Here is a 19,080-nt window from a genome sequence, read left to right as displayed (position 1 = left end):
AAGATCCACTCCATTCAAAATAATCCACCTCGAATGTCTTGGGTGGCCTGCTGGCACCAAGACAACCCTAAGATCTCTCCCAGGGACAAGATCTAGGTTTCCACGAGAAGGAAGACGACTCTACACCATCGTGGACCGTCTAGAGCGACGCAGGGAATGAGTCACTCCTGCAGCAAGGTCGCGGACCGTCCAGGTCAAAGTCGCGGACCGTCCGCACCACCATAGAGGGCACTATTAGGTGGCCGGTCCGGTGATCTATCATGGACCGTTCAACACCTTGCAGAGCCGAACACAAGATCTTGCTCATCACGAGAAGGTCCTATGGTTTGTTGTTGTTTAGCCTTAAGAAGGTGTTAAGTACCGCATTTAAGCTAGTGTTATTTGTGTGACATCTCATCTATCATCTAACAGTGAGATTCCCAAGGTCTCCTAGTTAATGTTTTGCCAAAAAGACTCCAACAGTACTCTTCGCGTTATCGGATAATTGATGGAAGTGGTTACCTCGACTCGAAAACAATATGGGCACCATAAGAAATACCGTCAAGCAAGTTAACGGAATAAGCGATCATCGTCCCATTCGGTGGTGAAAATATCAAGAAATTTTCGTGGCGGCCACCGCTAGCAGACAACGTACGAACGGACTACGGGGAATCAAGAAATTGCTTTGAATAACGGTCCCGACGTCGGATACTCCGTATACCTCTCGTTTACCACGATAACGGATCGGAGTAGTTTTGATGATGAATAGCTAGGGGTAAAACAAGGATACTACTACTTATAGCAATCAGCCACCTGAAGACCAAGAGCATTCTCAAGGTACCATTCCCCAAAATGTCGATTCGCCGTCGTCATCTTATCGGCGTCCACGTCGTAACATTGTCGCTGTTGATCACTCTTGCTCCTGGAACTCCGGCCTCCGACATGATATATACCGGCGGCAAACTCATCGACGGCAACACCCTAGTCTCGGCAGGAGGCTCATTCACGCTGGGGTTCTTCTCCCCACCGGGGGAGCCGACCAAGCGGTACCTGGGGACATGGTTCTCCTTCTCCGCCCCAACCCCGGACGCCACGGCCATCTACTGGGTGGCCAACCGTGACCGCCCTCTCGCCGGCACCTCCAGCGCGCTGGTGCTCACCACCTCCGGCACCCTTCTCCTGCTGGACGGCACCACCAACGACACGGTATGGTCTTCGGGCTCCACGGCCTCCACGCCTCCCGCAGGCGCGCGCATTCTCGACTCGGGCAACCTGGTCGTCGTGCAGGGACGCAACAACAGCACGGCGCTGTGGCAGTCGTTCGACCACCCCTGCAACTCCCTGCTGCCCGGGATGAAGATCGGCCAGAACCTGTGGAACGGCGACGAGTGGTACCTGTCCTCGTGGCGCTCCCCCACCGACCCCGGCCCGGGAAGCTACCGCTACATCACCGAGCTCGGCGGCGGCACGCCGGAGAACGTGATGCGGGACAGCGGCAGCGCCAAGAGGTACCGGACGGGGCCGTGGAACGGCGAGCGGTTCGATGGCGTCCCGGAGATGGCGTCGTACTCGAGCTACTTCACCTACCAGGTGACCGTCAGCCCCAGCGAGGCCACCTACAGCTACAACGCCAAGCCCGGCGCGCCATACTCCCAGCTGAGGCTGGGCGACGCCGGCGTCGTCCAGCGCCTCGTGTGGGACGCCGGCAGCCGGCAGTGGAACTCCTTCCTCAAGGAGCCCAGGGACGACTGCGACGACTACGCCCACTGCGGCGCGTTCGGCCTGTGCGACCGCAACGCCGCGTCCACGTCGCTCTGCACATGCTTCAAGGGCTTCGTCCCGGCGGTTCCTAAGGAGTGGTCCCTGAGGGAGTACTCCGACGGGTGCCGCCGGAACGTCTCGCTCGACTGCGGCGGCAGCAACCGGAGCCGGAGCAGCACGGACGGGTTCCAGGTGGTGCCGTTGGTGAAGCTCCCCGACACACAGAACGCGACGGTCGACATGGCCATCAGCCTTGACGAGTGCGGGCTCAGGTGCCTCGCCAACTGCTCGTGTGTGGCGTATGCTGCCGCCGACGCAACCGGAGGTGGCTGCATCATCTGGACCGACTCTTTTACTGATCTGCGCTTTGTAGAGAAGGGCCAGGATTTCTACCTCCGGCTGCCCAAGTCACTACTAGGTAAGCAGCTAGCGTTATGCTCCAATCCACAGGTCCACAAAATGATGATCTCTTCACGTTCTAGTTTACCATTCCCACACCAGTCTATAACTCTTCGCGTTTTATTTTACCAAGCTACTGGTATAATGTGAGAGCACCTAGAGAGGGTGAATATGTGATCCTATAAAAACAACTCAACAAAAACAAATTTGGTCTCAACTGGATTAGTGAAATTAAAATCAAGTTCGGATGAAGATCGAGAGAAGAGAGGACTTCTTCACGTAGTTGCTTTTACAAGATAAGTATTAAACCTAGAGCAATATTATAAGTGTGGAGATTTGCTAAAAGGAATAAATTCGTAGTAAAGTGAAACCGTCAGGTGACACGGTGATTTTTATCCTGTAGTTCGGTCAAGCGTAAAAGACTTGTCTACTCCACGTTGTGGCGTCCCAATGGACGAGAGTTGCACTCAACCTCTTTCAAGTGATCCAAAGATCAACTTGAATACCACATTTTTCTTTCTTATCTCAGTTTATCCCATTTTGAGGAATCTCTACAATTTGGAGTCTCTCACGCCTTATAGAGTTGATTTCAAATGAACACAAGAGTAAGGGGGGTAGAATACACACACAAGAGACAAAGTTACAACAACGCACACACACAAGTCGAGAGAAGAGCACAAGGGACAACGCAACAGAGTTAGAACTTAAAACGCATGCTCGAATCTCAATCTATCAAAGCAAAAGCATGGTCACAATGTTTTGGTGTCTTAGGATGTTCAAAGGATGCTTTGTGTGGGTACTCCATGCGCCTAGGGGTCTCTTTTATAGCCCCAAGGGACCTAGGAGCCGTTGGAGCTACATTTGGTAGGCTTTGGTTGCCTTCTGTCCGTGAACGCACCAGATATTCCGGTGCACCACCGGAAAGTGAACAACGCACGATTCCCTTCCTTGTTTAGCGAAGCAGACAGTTACAGCCTCTGGCCCCCATGGTGCACCGGACAGTTCGGTGCGGCCTGGTGACCGTTGGCCACGTCCACGTGGCGCCCACTAATCGCGCGATCGACCGTTGGCTGGGCGCGCGGCTGGCACATCGGATTTCTACCTCTGGCTGCCCAAGTCACTACTAGGTAAGCAGCTAGCGTTGTGCTCCAATCCACGGGTCCACAAAATGATGATCTCTTCACGTTCTAGTTTACCATGCACACCAGTCTATAACTCTTCGTGTTTTATTTTACCAAGCTACTGGTATAATGTGAGAGCACCTAGAGAGGGTGAATAAGTGATTCTGTAAAAACAACTCAACAAAAACAAACATGGTCTCAACTGGATTAGTGAAATTAAAACCAAGTTCGGATGAAGATCGAGAGAAGAGAGGACTTCTTCACAGTGGCGGAGGACAAAATAATAATGAGGTATAGCTAAAGAAGGACAAAAAAAGAAAAACATGATGTAACACGTAGGACTCGAACCTGAAACCTATTAATTGCAAGCAATATGAACTTACAACTACACCAAACATGATTTTTAGGTATGGGTGGCTCTAGCCATAGTTGGTCATAACGGATGCTCCGCCACTGCTTCTTCACGTTGTTTCTCTCACAAGATAAGTGTTAAACTTAGAGCAATATTATAAGTGAGGAGGCATGCTAGAAGGAATAAAATCGCAGTAAAGTGAAACCATCAGGTGACACGGCGATTTTTATCTCGTGGTCCGGTCAAGCGTAAAATGCTTGCCTACTCCACGTTGTGGCGTACCAATAGACGAGGGTTGCACTCAACCCCTTTCAAGTGATCCAAAGATCAACTTGAATACCACAATTTTCTTTCTTATCTCAGTTTATCCCGTTGTGAGGAATCTCCACAATTTGGAGTCTCTCATGCCTTACAGAGTTGATCTCAAATGGACTCAAGAGTAAGGGGGAGTAGAATACACACACAAGAGACAAAGTTACAACAATGCACGCACAAAGTCGAGAGAAGAGCACAATGGACAATGCAACAGAGTTAGAACTTAAAACACGTGCTCGAATCTCAATCTATTAAAGCAAAAGCGTGGTCGCAGTGTCTCGGTGTCTTAGGATGTTCAAAGGATGCTTGGTGTGGTGTTCCATGTGCTTAGGGGTCCCTTTTATAGTCCAAAGGGACCCGTGAGCCGTTGGAGCTCCATTTGGTAGGCTTTGATTGGCCTTCTGTCCGTGGACGCGCTGGACAGTAAACAGCGCATGATTCCCTTCCTTGTTTAGCGAAATTCCTTGTTTAGCGAAGCCGACCGTTGTAGCCTCTGGCCCCCATGGCACATCAAACAGTCCGATGGCACACCGGACAGTCCGGTGCGACCAGGTGACCGTTGACCAAGCCCACGTGGCGCCCGCTGATCCCGCGGTCGACCGTTGGTTGGGCACGCGACTGGCACACCAGACAGTCCAGTGAATTATAGCCACGACACCCTGACTTTTTCCCTAGAGTGGCATGTTCGCCGAGTGCGCCAACTAGAGCACCGGACAGTCCGGTGCACCGTAGGCTGGTGCAACTTTGGCTAGACTTAGCCAAACTTCTCCATTTGAATTTCTCTCGGCTTGAGAAGATCCCTAGCACTTAGTAGAATATAGTTAGTCCCAGAAATAATTTACTAAGTGCTAGAATCATACATTTTTTCTCCAATATTGTAGAGTTTGCAATACAACTCTCAATTTGCTTCTCTTTGATTATGAGCTCATACTCACAATTGCATGTTAGTTCAGGGTGTTGTGTTAGGCACTTAATCACCAAAACACTTAGAAATGGCCCAATGGTATATTTCCCTTTCATAATGGATGGTTGTAGGGCATTCATTGTATTGCATGCTTTCACCCTATATAAGTCATCATAAGAAGCAGATTTGTCTTGGACAGAATGATGAGGAGTTTTTCATTCATTAATTATAGGATACCATAAAATAATTTTAACCTTTTAAATTATGAAACAACCGTTGAATTGCAGTTCATTAGATCATTAGATTGTAGGCTAAACGTAGACTAACTAAAGTTTCTTTTTTCTAGTGAGTTTTACTCATCAATTAGTTTTTGTTAGCCCATGATTAGTTCATGTTTAGGACCTCTATTTGGCTTCCAAAACATGCACTAAAATTTTGTTTAGTGCATCCAAAACACTCCCTAGCTAAGATACATTTTTTCATTTATATATACTACAAGTACGGCTACTCAATGGTATACATGGGTTTTAGGGATGGCAACGGGTCGGGTTTGGGTTGGGTGGAGAAAAAACCCGCCCGCGATCGCACTCATGAAGTATATCTAAACTCGCCCGCGTTCGCACCAGGTGCAATTCGAAACCCGCACCTGAACTCGTCGAGTTTTGGATCACCCGTGAGTTTTTACTCGATGTACACTTTTAAATAATAATTCAGCTATAAACAATTGAGTACCACTAATACTTAAGTTATATCTACGAATTTTAAGCATTCTCTTGTTAAGTAGTAGCAAAACATTTCATGAATCATTAGGCAAGTTACTTATTTAAAATAATTGTATTATATATTAACTATTTTTGCACAAAATAAAGAATGAACTAAATTTCGGGTTGGATATAGGTCAGCCACGAGTTGAAATAGAAACTCGCACCCACACCCCCGAAACTTCTGGTTGGGTGCGGGTGCACTCGTGGGTCAAAATCTTCATCAGTATCCACATCCATCGGGTCAGGTATCTGTCGGGTTTTAAGATTGTGGGTTAAACTGCTATCCCTAGGGGTCTAATTCGCATTGAGTGATGGTCACTAGTACAGAAAAGCTCTATAGTGACAGTTATAGAGATATTTGCACTGGCGTTTTTAGTGCCACCAGTGCTAGGGGCCAGTGGAAATCAATATTTCCGCTGGCGGTTTCTTTAAGAAACCCGCCAGTGGTAGTTTTTCCACCTTTTTCATTTTTTCAGACACTAGTGAATTATATATATATATATATATATATATATATATATACACACACACACATTGATATTGAAAGCAACTTGAAATTAAATTCTATCATACATTAATATACAACAAAGTTTTACCTAAGCTCTAATAACTATCTCGGCTAAGAGATAGTCTACTAATTTCTGTGAATACTCTAAACTCTTATCTAGCTAATGTACCGATAGCATCGTGATATTTTCCTTCAACGGGAATATACGTCAACGGTAGATTATGTGAGCTGTTGGAATTAGTTGCATATGTGAAGTGGTCATCTGTTGAACAGACATCGCACTCGCCAATTGCTGCATCAATTTTCAAGGAGAATTCAATAGCATTTGATATATTAGGTCTTTGAACTCGTTCTTAGCATTTTCCTTAAAATGATCTGCCATATCTTTCTTGTATCGATCACGTTTCCTATACAGACCTTCCCACTGTGGTCCAAATCCTTCCTTCCATCCTTCCTTAGACAAGATGCCTCGTACACAACCAGGATGCTCAGGGTTACCGAGACCAACCGTTAGGATGTCTCTCTCCCTTTGTGGCTTAAATATTCCTTGGCTCTGTTTAGCTGCCATTGCAAATATATTCTTTGTCGCTTCTTTGAGAGTAGGATCATCAAAAGATACACCAGCCTCGGTTTTCCATGGTTTTCTAACACGGATCCAATTAGCCGTCTTAAACAAAATCTAACCATCTTAAGCAACCTCATTTGAGGAAATAGAGAAAATAGACTAACTATACTCTTCTCTATCACATGGTGAAACCCTAAATCCAAAATGTGGCTAAAATTAAGTAAGAATGAACAAAAATTGACAAGAGAAACATAAACCAACATTTTTAGCAACCTTCCAAAAATGAAGATGAAAACCTCCCCCTTGTATTTTATAAAATCTGGACCTCCAAAATTGTCTCCAATGAAAGTTGGCTGTGAGCTATAGCTTTTGTCGTGGAGGATGAAGGGGTATTTATACTAAAATGTTCATTGGCGGTTCTATTAAAACAACCGCCAGTGAAAATCGTCCATTTTCACTGAAGGTTGGTGTAGCAGAACCGCCAGTGAAAATTAGGTTATCACTGACGCTTCTGCTACACCAACCGTCAGTGAAAATGGACGATTTCCACTGGCGGTTCCTTAAGTCGCGGGCCTACATGTTTATTTTTACTATCGCGTGATAACTGAAACCGTCAGTGAAAATTTGTGCATACCGCAGGCTTAAGCTCTTTTCTACTAGTGTGTATAGATAAATTTAGGGGTTCCAAACCAGTATAAAGGAAGAATCACTTTCAGTTAACCTTACACAACATTGTATTCAACTAGATATTGGATCACCTTCTCCAAACTAGGGTTCTCCATGCATGCAATATAATTTCTAAATAGAGTGATACACGCGGGTTTATACATATAAGTTCTCCACCTCAGAGTAATGTACATAAACAAGAACACACACCTCTTTTGGCCTCTTCCAACAGGTGGGAAGAAAAAGAAGAAAGTTGCTATCTGGATTATTGTTGTAGTTGTTCTGGTTGTAGCAGTTCTGGTCGTCATCGGCATTATTTCTGGTATTGTTTTCCGTAAGAAGTGCAAGCGGCCGAGAGTGACAACGCCCCCGGTCGGGCCTGTCCAAGTTCCAGGTAAGCTTTATTTTTTGTTCCAAAAACTAAAAGACGAAAGGTGTGCATACGTGCTGCTGGCTGATCATGTGTTTTATTTTTTATTATTATAAGCTATACCAGCTGCAGGTCATTCGATTCACTATCAAATCTTAAAGGACGGCACAAAAAACTTCTCAGAAGAAAACAAGATTGGTCAAGGATGTTTTGGGAAAGTATACAAGGTATGAGAATCTCTGATCAGTCCATCACTAGAATCGAAATTTATGTTCGGTTTGAGCATCAATATTGACTCCAATGCAAATATTGTTTCCGGGACTTTATATAACTTGACTAGTTTTTTAAGAACGAGGCACACATTTCATCGAGAGTAAGAGAGTTTAAGCAAGAGAGGATCCCAAAGCACTCCTAATGTACAACTAACCGTTAATGACCAAAAACAAAAACATGGGAACATTTTCGATGGCCAAAATCGTCGAACATAGGTTCAATCATAAGTATTTTTTGACGGTAGTTGGCCTATTTTTGATGGTTGACGATCCTCGGATAGTACTGGTCGAAAATAAGATTATGTTCGAGGGCAACCATCAGAAATAATTTATTTTAGACGGTCTCGGGTGGACATCGGAATTATTGTTGTGGGTCCCACACCCCTAACAACAAACTTAGATATAAGAGTGTTATGTCCGATGACAGTTGTCGGACTTAAAAGTGTTATATTTGACAACTTAAACTAGGCCATCAGAAATAAATTAACCATTGAGCCATCGGAAATAAAGGAACCAAAACCAAATATTTTGCATATTTTACTCAACTACCACAATTTCATTCAAGGTATATCACATTCAGATAATACAATTCAATACAAGCCACATTCACAATGCTTACATCACATGCACAAGAATTGATCATTACATGCACAAGGATTTTACCACACGCACAAATTGTTCAACATCATTGAAATATAAGTCCAAGTCCAATGAATGTTCACATGCAAGTACAAGAATTTAAACATTCAAGGCCGCAACACATATAAGTCCAAATGCACACAAATACTCACATGGATGGTTGGAATTCTGCTCACTACTACTTGACTATGGCTCGTGGGAAGGTTGTTAGCCCATGAAGCCATGACATCATCTTGAATCGAGTGTTCTGCTGATGATGCAATCTGCGGAGAGGTTTGAAAACCATGGAAAGCAAATTTAGATATTATAGACCAAGTTTTGCTACATTAATCTTGAGTTTGCCACTTGGATGGAGGTTAATCCTTAGAATCGTCATGTAGAAGCTCATGTCATACATCCTTAAGCATCTCTTCCATTCTATCGTAGTCCCCCTCTTCATCTGCCTGAACTTCTGATACATTCTAACAAGGTGGTTCCTTGCCATAATTCACCAATGTGTCACAATCAGGCATAAAGTCGTTCTTACAAAGATCTATTGACATAGTCCTCCTATCATGGGAATAATTGTTCTGGCACTTGCTAGAAGGACACCTAACATCGGTACCGATCTCTAACCTACCAAAACCACGATCGATAAATTCATCGATCTTGACAACCCACTCACTAGATAAAGTTCCTCTCTTCTTCCAACCTTCATCCATCCATCGATGGTCCTCACCTATGCTAGAGGTGAACCATTAACTTAAATGAATCATGCATGAACCACCCATTATTATGAAGAAACCACGATCCTATATCTATATGAAAGGATAGGTTCTAAATCCACCCAAGAGTGACCAACAGAGCACGTGTTTATGATAAGCCATAAATCCAAATGAAAATATGAAAACATAACCATATTGTTCTCCATTTGCACACTCGAAATGGTACAATAGAGAACAACGAGGTTATGTTGCCAAAATTTAATTCGAGGTCATGGCTTATCATAAAGCCTTGCTTTATTTGTCACTCTATGGATGTCCAAAAAGGGATAATTTAGGACCAACATACCTCACATGCTCAGTCTGAAGTATGTGATGCATAGATTTTGTTTCGTAACACTACGATATTATGCTAGAATAATAATTCCATATCTCACAATAAACTTCCATTTCATATGCTATAATTATCATGAAGATAACATTTTATGTCTCATAGTAAATAATTCGAGCAACGGTTAACTAACGCGATATTTTATACTAATTAACATGATTATCTTAACAAACTCGGTATTAAATGACCTACTAATGTGACATACCTTATTTCGGACGGTTTAACAATTATCGTCGGAAACTAGAACTTTAAAAATTCTAAACACATGTCGGCCGACATAAATAACCTTACTAAATTCTCTAGTCATATGAGGTCATTGAAAATAACTAACTCTTAATCATCTACAATATATCAAAAAAAATTCCTATATAAATTCTACCATCCAATGCCAACAATCAACATACATCAATGTCATGTCTAAATTTATAGAACAAGTGAACTTAATTGAACAAGAGGAAGGAGAGGAGATGGATCAGCCAGGGGAGGGATCAATAGTAAGAGAGGGCCGTGATACTAGCAGCAATGCGAGCACACATGAGGCGGTGGTGGTTGACGACGACAACGACAACGATGACGATGTGGTTCGTTTCGCTCCAAACGGCTACGAACACAAAACGAATGAGTGTGAGAGACATGACATCAACTCAGACATTTGGTAACTTAGGCTTAGTTTTAACAACTTAAATGAAAGCCATATGAAATAATGTTTTTTCAATGGCTTAGTCTATAGTTGTCGAAAGTAATTGTTATTTTCGATGGCTTAGTTTGCAGTCACCGAAAGAGCTATTATTTTCGATAATCGCCAAGACCTTTAGAGTAACCTTATATTCAATGGCGGACCTAATAACCATCGGAAGTCTGCTAGGTCATCAAAACTTGATGTGTTTCCTATAGTGACAAAACAAGGGATATAACAAGAGTACAAGACTACACATTAATATCATCAATACACCAAAGCAATCGACATAGATATGTGGAGGGCAAAGCGAGACAATACGAGGTCACGACACCAATGTCACCATCATTATCTGTTCGTTAAAAAGACCAAGGTTTTGCACACAAATCAAAGGGTGGTCAACAAAAATCGAGCATATCTTTTGAATGACACCCTAACGCTAACATTGTCGTCTACCCATGGCAACAAGCAGGTGACACGATAGCAACAGGTAGACCATAATGATGATGAAAAGCATACATAAATATGTGGGACATGAATGAAGAACAACACCCTCCCTAGAATAGTACAACAACAATAATGTCCCTTTAAAGAATGGGATAATCAACTGACAACAACTCATTGCACATGTCACCATGTATTTGTACATGTATAAGACACAAATATGGACATATCAAACATGGAAATGGAGGTCCTGATCTTCCATCAAATGAAAATAAACAATGATTTAGTGGAGTCTTGATGCATAGCTACAACTTTCAATCACAAAGTAGTTATCAACATTGTCACTATCCGATTGACCTCACTAAGAGGGCTAAGGCTAATACCTGCATGCGATAGAAGAACACAAGCAAGAACTCAAATGATGCTATTTGAATAAAAGTGACAATTGTGGAGGTACAATTAAGCACTCAAATATGGGGTCTTACAAACCGTTAAACAATCATTCTAAGACAAATTTAGCCTAAGACCCCCCCCCCAATCTAACATGAGTATTGAAAGCTCAATTTAAAGTCATTGTGCGCAAGGAGGGGGTGTGCCCAACCCTTAGACATACCTTGCAACGAGTTAAACGCAGATACATAGTCCAACTGACCAAAAGATGGTGTCGTAACATCCTAGTAGATTTTGAGTGTTGACTTGTTTCAATAGTTTTTATTAATTATGGTGAAATTTTAACGTGAGACCAACACCATTGGATATGTTGTCTTCTTATCTCTTCATGCATAGGTAGAACATTGAAAAAGGAGTATGTATATGTCCTAGGACATCTATTTTAATGTGGGCTACTCCTAGAGGCTGAGCTGGACATGAACTCAACTAGGCTAAACCTTCCTCTTGACTTGGGCATTCTTGTAGGTCTTGTTCACCTTCCTTTCTTTCTCTAATCTTTTCATGATGCTCTCTAATGTTTCTAATAATGATAATGTCATTGGTAGTAATATACTACCGTAATCTTAAAAATGATTCTTAAGAACGAGCTCACCTCTAGATTTAGTTGTTGCATTCGAGATCTAGTTATTGGTCATTGCATAGCAGTTTAAGGAACAATATGTACATCTAAAGGAGTGATGACTTCATCAAAATAGACCAACAACTAATTGCTTATGAAAAGAATAATAAAATAGCTAAGGATATAGCCAAAGTGCTAACCATGTAGGACTTGGTACATGCTATTTATAGTCTCTCTAAAGTAGAGTAGAGTAGATATGACATAAGAGCACAATAACAACCAGTGCATAAGTAGCACTCACAAGGTACGATGTAACACCCCATCCACTCCTGGATCAGCGGTACTTACTCCTGGTAGCCCTCTAGGATCAAAGACAATCCCCATAGACCAACACGAGTCTTTTGTGTGCACTTTGTCCTCACTCATGCGCACCCGAAAAACTTTCCGGTAGGTCCCCCATCCCAAGATTACTCTAGGCCAAGAATGCTTAACCCAAAGGTTCTTTTTGAGGTAAGCTTCCAAAAAAGAAGATGTGCCTTATTGGTATGAGTACTCTATTAATTCTATTAAGCCTAGGCTAGGATATCACCATCCATCGAGGCCAGATATCACAATCCACCCCCTTTGAAGACCGACGTCCTCATCGATCAACACCAAGCCAGGAATCTCTCCTCTTGGCCACGTCTGTGTGTCCAGTGTCGCCATATGCCATACCTGTGACCACTCTAGGCCCACATGCGCCATATGCCCAAACACCGAACCCAAACATGCCTGTGAAATCGTGAGGGTCGGCTCTGATACCATCTATAACACCCCATTCACTCCTGGATAAGCGGTACTTACTCCTAGTAGCCCTCTAGGATCAAAGACCATCCCCACATACCATCACAAGTCTTTTGTGCGCACTTTGTCCTCACTCATGCGTACCCGGAAAAACTTCTCGGTAGGTCACCCATCCCAAGATTACTCTAGGCCAAGCACACTTAACCCAAAGGTTCTTTTTGAGGTAGGCTTCCAAAAAGGAAGATGCACCTTTTGGTATGAGTACTCTATTAATTATATTAAGCCTAGGCCAGGATATCACCGTCCACCGGGACCAGGATATCACATACGATAAGAAAAAGGTTGCCTCAAGTAGAGCGTTAAGTTGATGAGCAAGCATAGCAGACTTGCATCAACAACAATTTGTGGTTGCTAGACTGGAGAGCAAGTGATCACCCTATGTACGTTATTGCAAGATCCAATCCTGGGGATCATAGACAAACGGTGGGCAAGGAAGAGTAATCCATGTCGACCTAAAAGATGAATAAGAGATGGAAGAGTGTGGTTGGAACATAAAGCATAGTCGACATTGATAGGCGATCACCCCGACAATAGGAATAGAAATAGTCGTAGACCTAGAGATCCATGAATTAGACCCAAATATGGGCGAATTAGAATCCAATGGGGTTGGATCATTGATAGCTCCTAATGGTGACGTACAGGAATGAACTAGTTCAGATGCAAGGGTGGAGAGGAGACCAAGGGAGAGAGAGAGAGATGGAATTCGGGAGGAGTTAGATAGGTTGCTACTACCATGTTCCACCTGGTGGAGCTAGTGTTTGTGTGTGGGGTTTAGGCTGCATCCGCTAAAGTGCCCTTAGGTTGTTAAGGATGAAAGGAGCTGACTTCCCTAGTTTGGTAGCTTTTAAGATGACTGGTTATAGTTCTTGTTTAATTTTGGCCAAAACCGAATGTAATACCTATTTATGGTTTGTTTAGTCCATAGACTAAAGTTTATTAATTGGGGGACTAAAGTTTAGTCTCTAGCCTGTTTTGTTCCAGAGACTAAAAATATTTAGAACACATTAAATGACTCATAAGAAGACCAAAATGCCCCTTAACATTCTCTCGCCATTAGTGCAACTGAAATAAATGAGGGGCAAAAGGTGGAATTAATATGGTTTAGTCCCTTTTAGTCAACCTTTGAGGGAATAGAGACTAAATCAGTTTAGTCCCTATTTTAGTCTCACCGTTTGACATTTAGGAACTAAATGAGACTAAAACGAAGGGACCAATGTTTAGTCCCTCAAACCAAACAGGACCTTAGTGTGGTTGACCGAATTAATCAAGGGACTAACATATCTATACTTAACATCTCCAGTCCCACTTTTTTACATAATGGCCCTATATCTTTCCCTGTCTTGGTTGTGTCTCGAACTCACGGCCTGTGCTCGTACAAGTTAGAACCATGTGTGTTTGTGCATGCACCAACGGTATAGAGTTCGATTCCATGTAAGTGCTGGAAATAAATGGTGCGTTAAAAAGTGTAAGTTTTGTTGCAAGACATGAGCACGTTTGGTAGTAGAAGTCTAAATTTAATGTTTTTTGTGTCCACGCTTTAGCTTGTTTTTCTTTAAGAAGAAACAGAGTGAAATACAAACACATCTTAGGATTATAATAATAGAATTACCGAACTAAGAACACTCTTAGTGTAGGTCCCAATGACATGGAACTAAGCTCATAGTAGACACCCTCTCCTGGATTACAATCTATCTTACAACACTACGAGACAAACATGTTTTTTGAACACTAAACAAACCAACCAAAGACATCTAGGTCCAAGACGCCAGGAAAAGACATAGGAGAACAATGCCAGAAGCATCTCCAGTTTGGAGGCCAATAGAGGGGTAGTGAAGGTTGCTTAGTACTCCCTCCGTTTCTTTTTAGTTGTCGCTGAATAATTCAATTTTGCACTATCCAGCGACAACTAAAACGAAACGGAGAAAGTACTTGTCAAATGACTCTGTCTGCACGGTGACCATTGCGGCGATACCCAACATATGTGCATCAGCATGCTCTGCACATGGATAGTTGGATTTGCAGTATTGTATTTTAGAATGGATAGAGTATGCAGTAGCACTATAAGATAACCAATTTATTTTGGCAACGCCAAACACTACCAGAAAATGACAGAGTTCTGACGACTCTATTATGTCCGACGGCCTCCTAGGCGGCCGTCGGATATAACGTTATATCCAACGGCCCAGGGCAGTCGTCGGACATAATATCCGACGGCTTAGAGCTTATTTTCGATGGCTTTAACCATCATAAATTCTCTATTTTACCGTAGTGAAACTGGGTAATTTAGTGAATGTTATGCATATGCATTTAATTCTTAGATAGTTTTCAATATAATTTTATTTTTTCCTTATGTCGACCTGCAACATTTATTACTATATATAGATACCCCTAAGTTGCATTACTTTTAAGCCCTATCTCAACTGATTGTGTAGGAAGAGCGGTTATTATATATGTATTCAACTACATAGGTTCTGATTTCTTTACATTTCAAATTCGAGTTCCTATTTTCCTCACTTGTCAAAAAAACGCTTTGTTCCTTCAATAATCCTACGTTGGTCTCATTTCATTTGGGAACATATCAAGTGCACATCATATCAAAGTGCATATGGAATGTTGGTGCATATGATATGAATAGTTATGGTTTAATATGTTGGTGCACATATTAAATCTTAATTATCCATCATATATATACCTAATGTCTCTTACTACACTATATATTTTTGCAAAGAACACCCTCCACTACTACCTTCCACCACTTCCACCCTGCTATGTGCACGAAAAGGTAGGTGCGAGAGGACATTGGATCATAAACGAATAGTTATGGTTTAATATGTACACCATATGCACCAACATCCTATGTGCGCACATCATATGTTTCTCATTTCATATTACTTATAACTTCATGATCATTTCATGCTACTTCTGATATCATCATATTTGTCAACCTTTGTGCAGTGTGAGCTACCGCCAAGCGAATCAACCAGGATAGGAGTACCAGGTGGGGTGAACAAGGTTGCTGTAAAGGTGCTAAATCAATCAGACAAATACTTCGAAAGAGAAGTGCAAATTTGTTGTGCGCTGAGTGATGTCAATCTTGCTCGACTGCTCGCTTACTGCAACACTAATACCGATGACACTGAGGGTAGAGACTGCAAGGGACCAATATTAGTCTATGAATACATGGAGAAAGGAAGCCTCGACGACTACATATTTGGTACATATGATAATCTTCTTTTATATTTACGTACTCCTATAAGCATTGTAAAGATAAACATTGTTATCACACACGTACGTATATATACGCAGAGCACCTCTATCAACACCCCATATTACCCCTTGGTTGTATACTTTAGGTACTAAAATTGCCACACATTTTAAACCACACTTGCCTAATTAAGGTTAGACATTCAAATTTCGTGCCACAGTTTTCCACGCATAAAGAAGTCTTGCCACATTTTTACATGTCATTGACGAGTAGGACTTGCACATCTGCAGAAAAATCTTGCCACAACTATGGCTACAAACCAAACTCATGTCTAACTTAATCAAAACTGCCTAACCTTAGGTATGGCAAGTGAGGCGGCGAACCAAACAACCCCTCGGTCTCCCAGTTAGATTGTACAATTTCTATTTAGTACACGTGCAGTTGTATATAGAAGCATGGTCATACATCACTACTAAAAGCAATGCATGTGCAGGTGTGTGATTAGTATGGTGAGTGTAAATAGTTGCAAATAATAAAATAGCCCTCATTATAATAGATCATATACACGTGTTGCAGCATTAGTGAGTTTGTTGATAATATATGAAGAAGACATCCATCCGTGAATGATAAATTTTGTTTTCATCTCCATGCAGGTACCAAGGACAAACGTATGGAGCTGAGTTGGACGCAACGCCTAAAAATTGTTACCTCAGTTGCAGAGGGCATCTTCTATCTTCATGTCCGTTCTAACAGGGACATCATTCATAGAGATCTTAAGCCCGCCAACATACTCCTGGCTGATGATTTCACACCCAAAATAGCAGACTTTGGACTGGCAAAGCATGTTCCTGATCAGACAGCTTTACATACACGTATTGGAACTTAGTAAGATGATCTAAACGACCCCACACATACATTAATTATGTCAAGCTTTTCTTTTAGTTACTCCCTCCGTCACAAAATAGTATTCGTTTTAGAGTGTTATAGTATTCGTTTTAGAGTGTTAATAGATTTATACAATAGTTGATGTATGTATATATTATATATGTGTCTAGATTCATATTGTCATCTACTTGAATATGGACACAAAAGTAACAAGCTAAAACGAACAATATATTGGGACAGAGGGAGTATAATATTGTGCTTCTATGGATTGAATTTATATTACTAAATACTAACCCATCCAGCTACATTTCATAAAGCCTTTACTCGGCTCCAGAGTGCCGGAGAGGGGAAACGACGAAGAAATCCGACGTATATAGCTTTGGAGTGGTGTTGCTTGAGATAATTAGCGGCAGTCAAAACTGTGTGAAGGTCACACAGAGGCTACTTTCAGAGGTAGCAAGTACGCCGGCAACTAAACTGGTGCAGGTTGCATTGGTGACTCGTTGTACTGCAATTTCGCAACTAATAAACCTTCTTGTGTTCTGGCGCAGGCAAGCGTGCAGAAACTCCTCGACCCACTAGTGCCTCTATCTGATGAAGAGAAGGATCCCAAGTTCTTATCGAGGCTACGGAGGTGCGTCCATATTGCATTGCTCTGCGTGCAAGAGTCGCCCGGCAAAAGACCTGACATCTCGCGTGTTCTGGAGATGCTGAGAACCGATTGTGAACTGCCGGAACCAGAGGATCCCACGTTACCCGCCGTCGTAGAAGAAGGTGAAACATCAGGTACAAGGCGCACAGATGATGATAACGACATCAGAGAACAAAACCATCAACTCTAGCTTCATCTAGTTTCATAGGAAAAATATAGATAGGGGTGCATCGACCAGACAGTAATTGTGTAAGACACAACACTACAACTCCATGTTAGAACTGTTTATAGAGCCATCAGGCCCAAGTCCTGGCTCGCTAAGAGTTGCCCTTTCGATGGTGAGGTTTGACACAGGCGAGCCTAATCCTCGAGTCTTGGCTTTAGGCTCGGGTTCTGATGGTTCTTGAAGAATCAGTGATGCGACTAGAGTGGTGTGAGTGAGAGTGGTGTGAGTGAGAGCCAATCAAATTTGTTAAAAACTGAATTCGAACGCTTCGCTTCAATCGAGATGAATAAAGCGCTCAAACCAAAATCGTATCAGCAAATCAGTGATCTCATGATTTTGGAATGTTCCTAATACACATACGAGACCAGAAAAACAAACGGAACCCAAATCGGACACCGAAAAGTCCGAATCGGTACAAAACCGTGTCGCGAACAAGTGCTGATTTCAGCAGCACGAAATTCTGTTCTCGGATACGAAACTGAACCAAATGATCTCCAATTGAAATAAAATTTTGCACACACCTAGACAAATATGTTCCAACGTTTCTACAAATTTTGAGCTCAATCCGACTTGTGGATCAGCCGCTGATCTGAAAATACGAACAAAATTGGGGTTTTCTAGATCGAACTCAAAATGATATCAGCTAAGATTACAACCACAAACTGCACCAATAGTACCACAAACTGCACCAATAGTGTGTAAGAAGTGATCCTATGAGTATATCTCATCCACCAAAAAATCCCAACAACATCCAAAACACAAAAACTCGATGGTTCTTCTCAAATCCTCAAGAGAAGGGAAGAGAAGAACTCAAGATCACAAGACTACAAAAAATTCAGCAAGAGAACAAACTAAGATTGAAGCCAACCAAAAGTTGTGGGTCGTATTGTCGATCCTTCCTCGAATTAAACTTGCAGATCACAAACACAGTGGATAGTTGAAAGGGAAATGTGCCCTTGGGCCATTTCTAAGTATTTTGGTGATTGAGTGCCAACACAAGTGCTTAAGTGTAAATCTATGCAAATTGATGGACAAAGTGCAAATCAAGTCTAAAGGTATGTTTCTAAGACTTAGTACATTGTTTTAGAGACTAATGTATTGTGTCTAAGTGCTAGAAACCGGAAAAGATCAATTTGGAAAAGACTTGGCTGTACAGCCAAGACTCTGCTCGGTCTGGGTGCACCGGACTGTCCGGTGGTGCACCGGACAGTGTCCGGTGGTGCACCGGACAGTGTCCGGTACGCCAGGCTGGCGACTGTCACCTGGCTGTTCTCGGGACTTCGACGGCGGTGTACGGCTATAAATCACCGGACTGTCCGGTGGTGCACCGGACTGTCCGGTGAGCCGTTCACAGGCGAAGTCGTCGCTCTCGGGAAGTGATTAACGACGTACGGCTAAAAATCACCGGACTGTCCGGTGGTGCACCGGACTGT

At 42.5% G+C, this 19,080-nt stretch overlaps 1 protein-coding gene across 1 annotated transcript; it reads left to right on the top strand.

The window, feature by feature from the left end:
• The first annotated feature begins 831 nt into the window (after nucleotides 1-831).
• On the top strand, nucleotides 832-17,611 carry LOC103642286 (G-type lectin S-receptor-like serine/threonine-protein kinase At4g27290). Its single transcript, XM_008665599.1, has 7 exons — nucleotides 832-2,158; nucleotides 7,567-7,728; nucleotides 7,822-7,931; nucleotides 15,635-15,893; nucleotides 16,538-16,756; nucleotides 17,104-17,222; nucleotides 17,321-17,611. The coding sequence occupies exons 1-7, from the start codon at nucleotides 832-834 to the stop codon at nucleotides 17,609-17,611; spliced, it is 2,487 nt and encodes an 828-aa protein (XP_008663821.1).
• The last annotated feature ends 1,469 nt before the right edge of the window (nucleotides 17,612-19,080 follow it).

This window comes from Zea mays, chromosome 10, assembly GCF_902167145.1.
Source record: "Zea mays cultivar B73 chromosome 10, Zm-B73-REFERENCE-NAM-5.0, whole genome shotgun sequence".
Lineage (NCBI taxonomy): Eukaryota > Viridiplantae > Streptophyta > Magnoliopsida > Poales > Poaceae > Zea > Zea mays.
The sequence above is the reverse complement of the archived record's forward strand: the minus strand, read 5'-3'. Positions and strand labels throughout refer to the sequence as shown.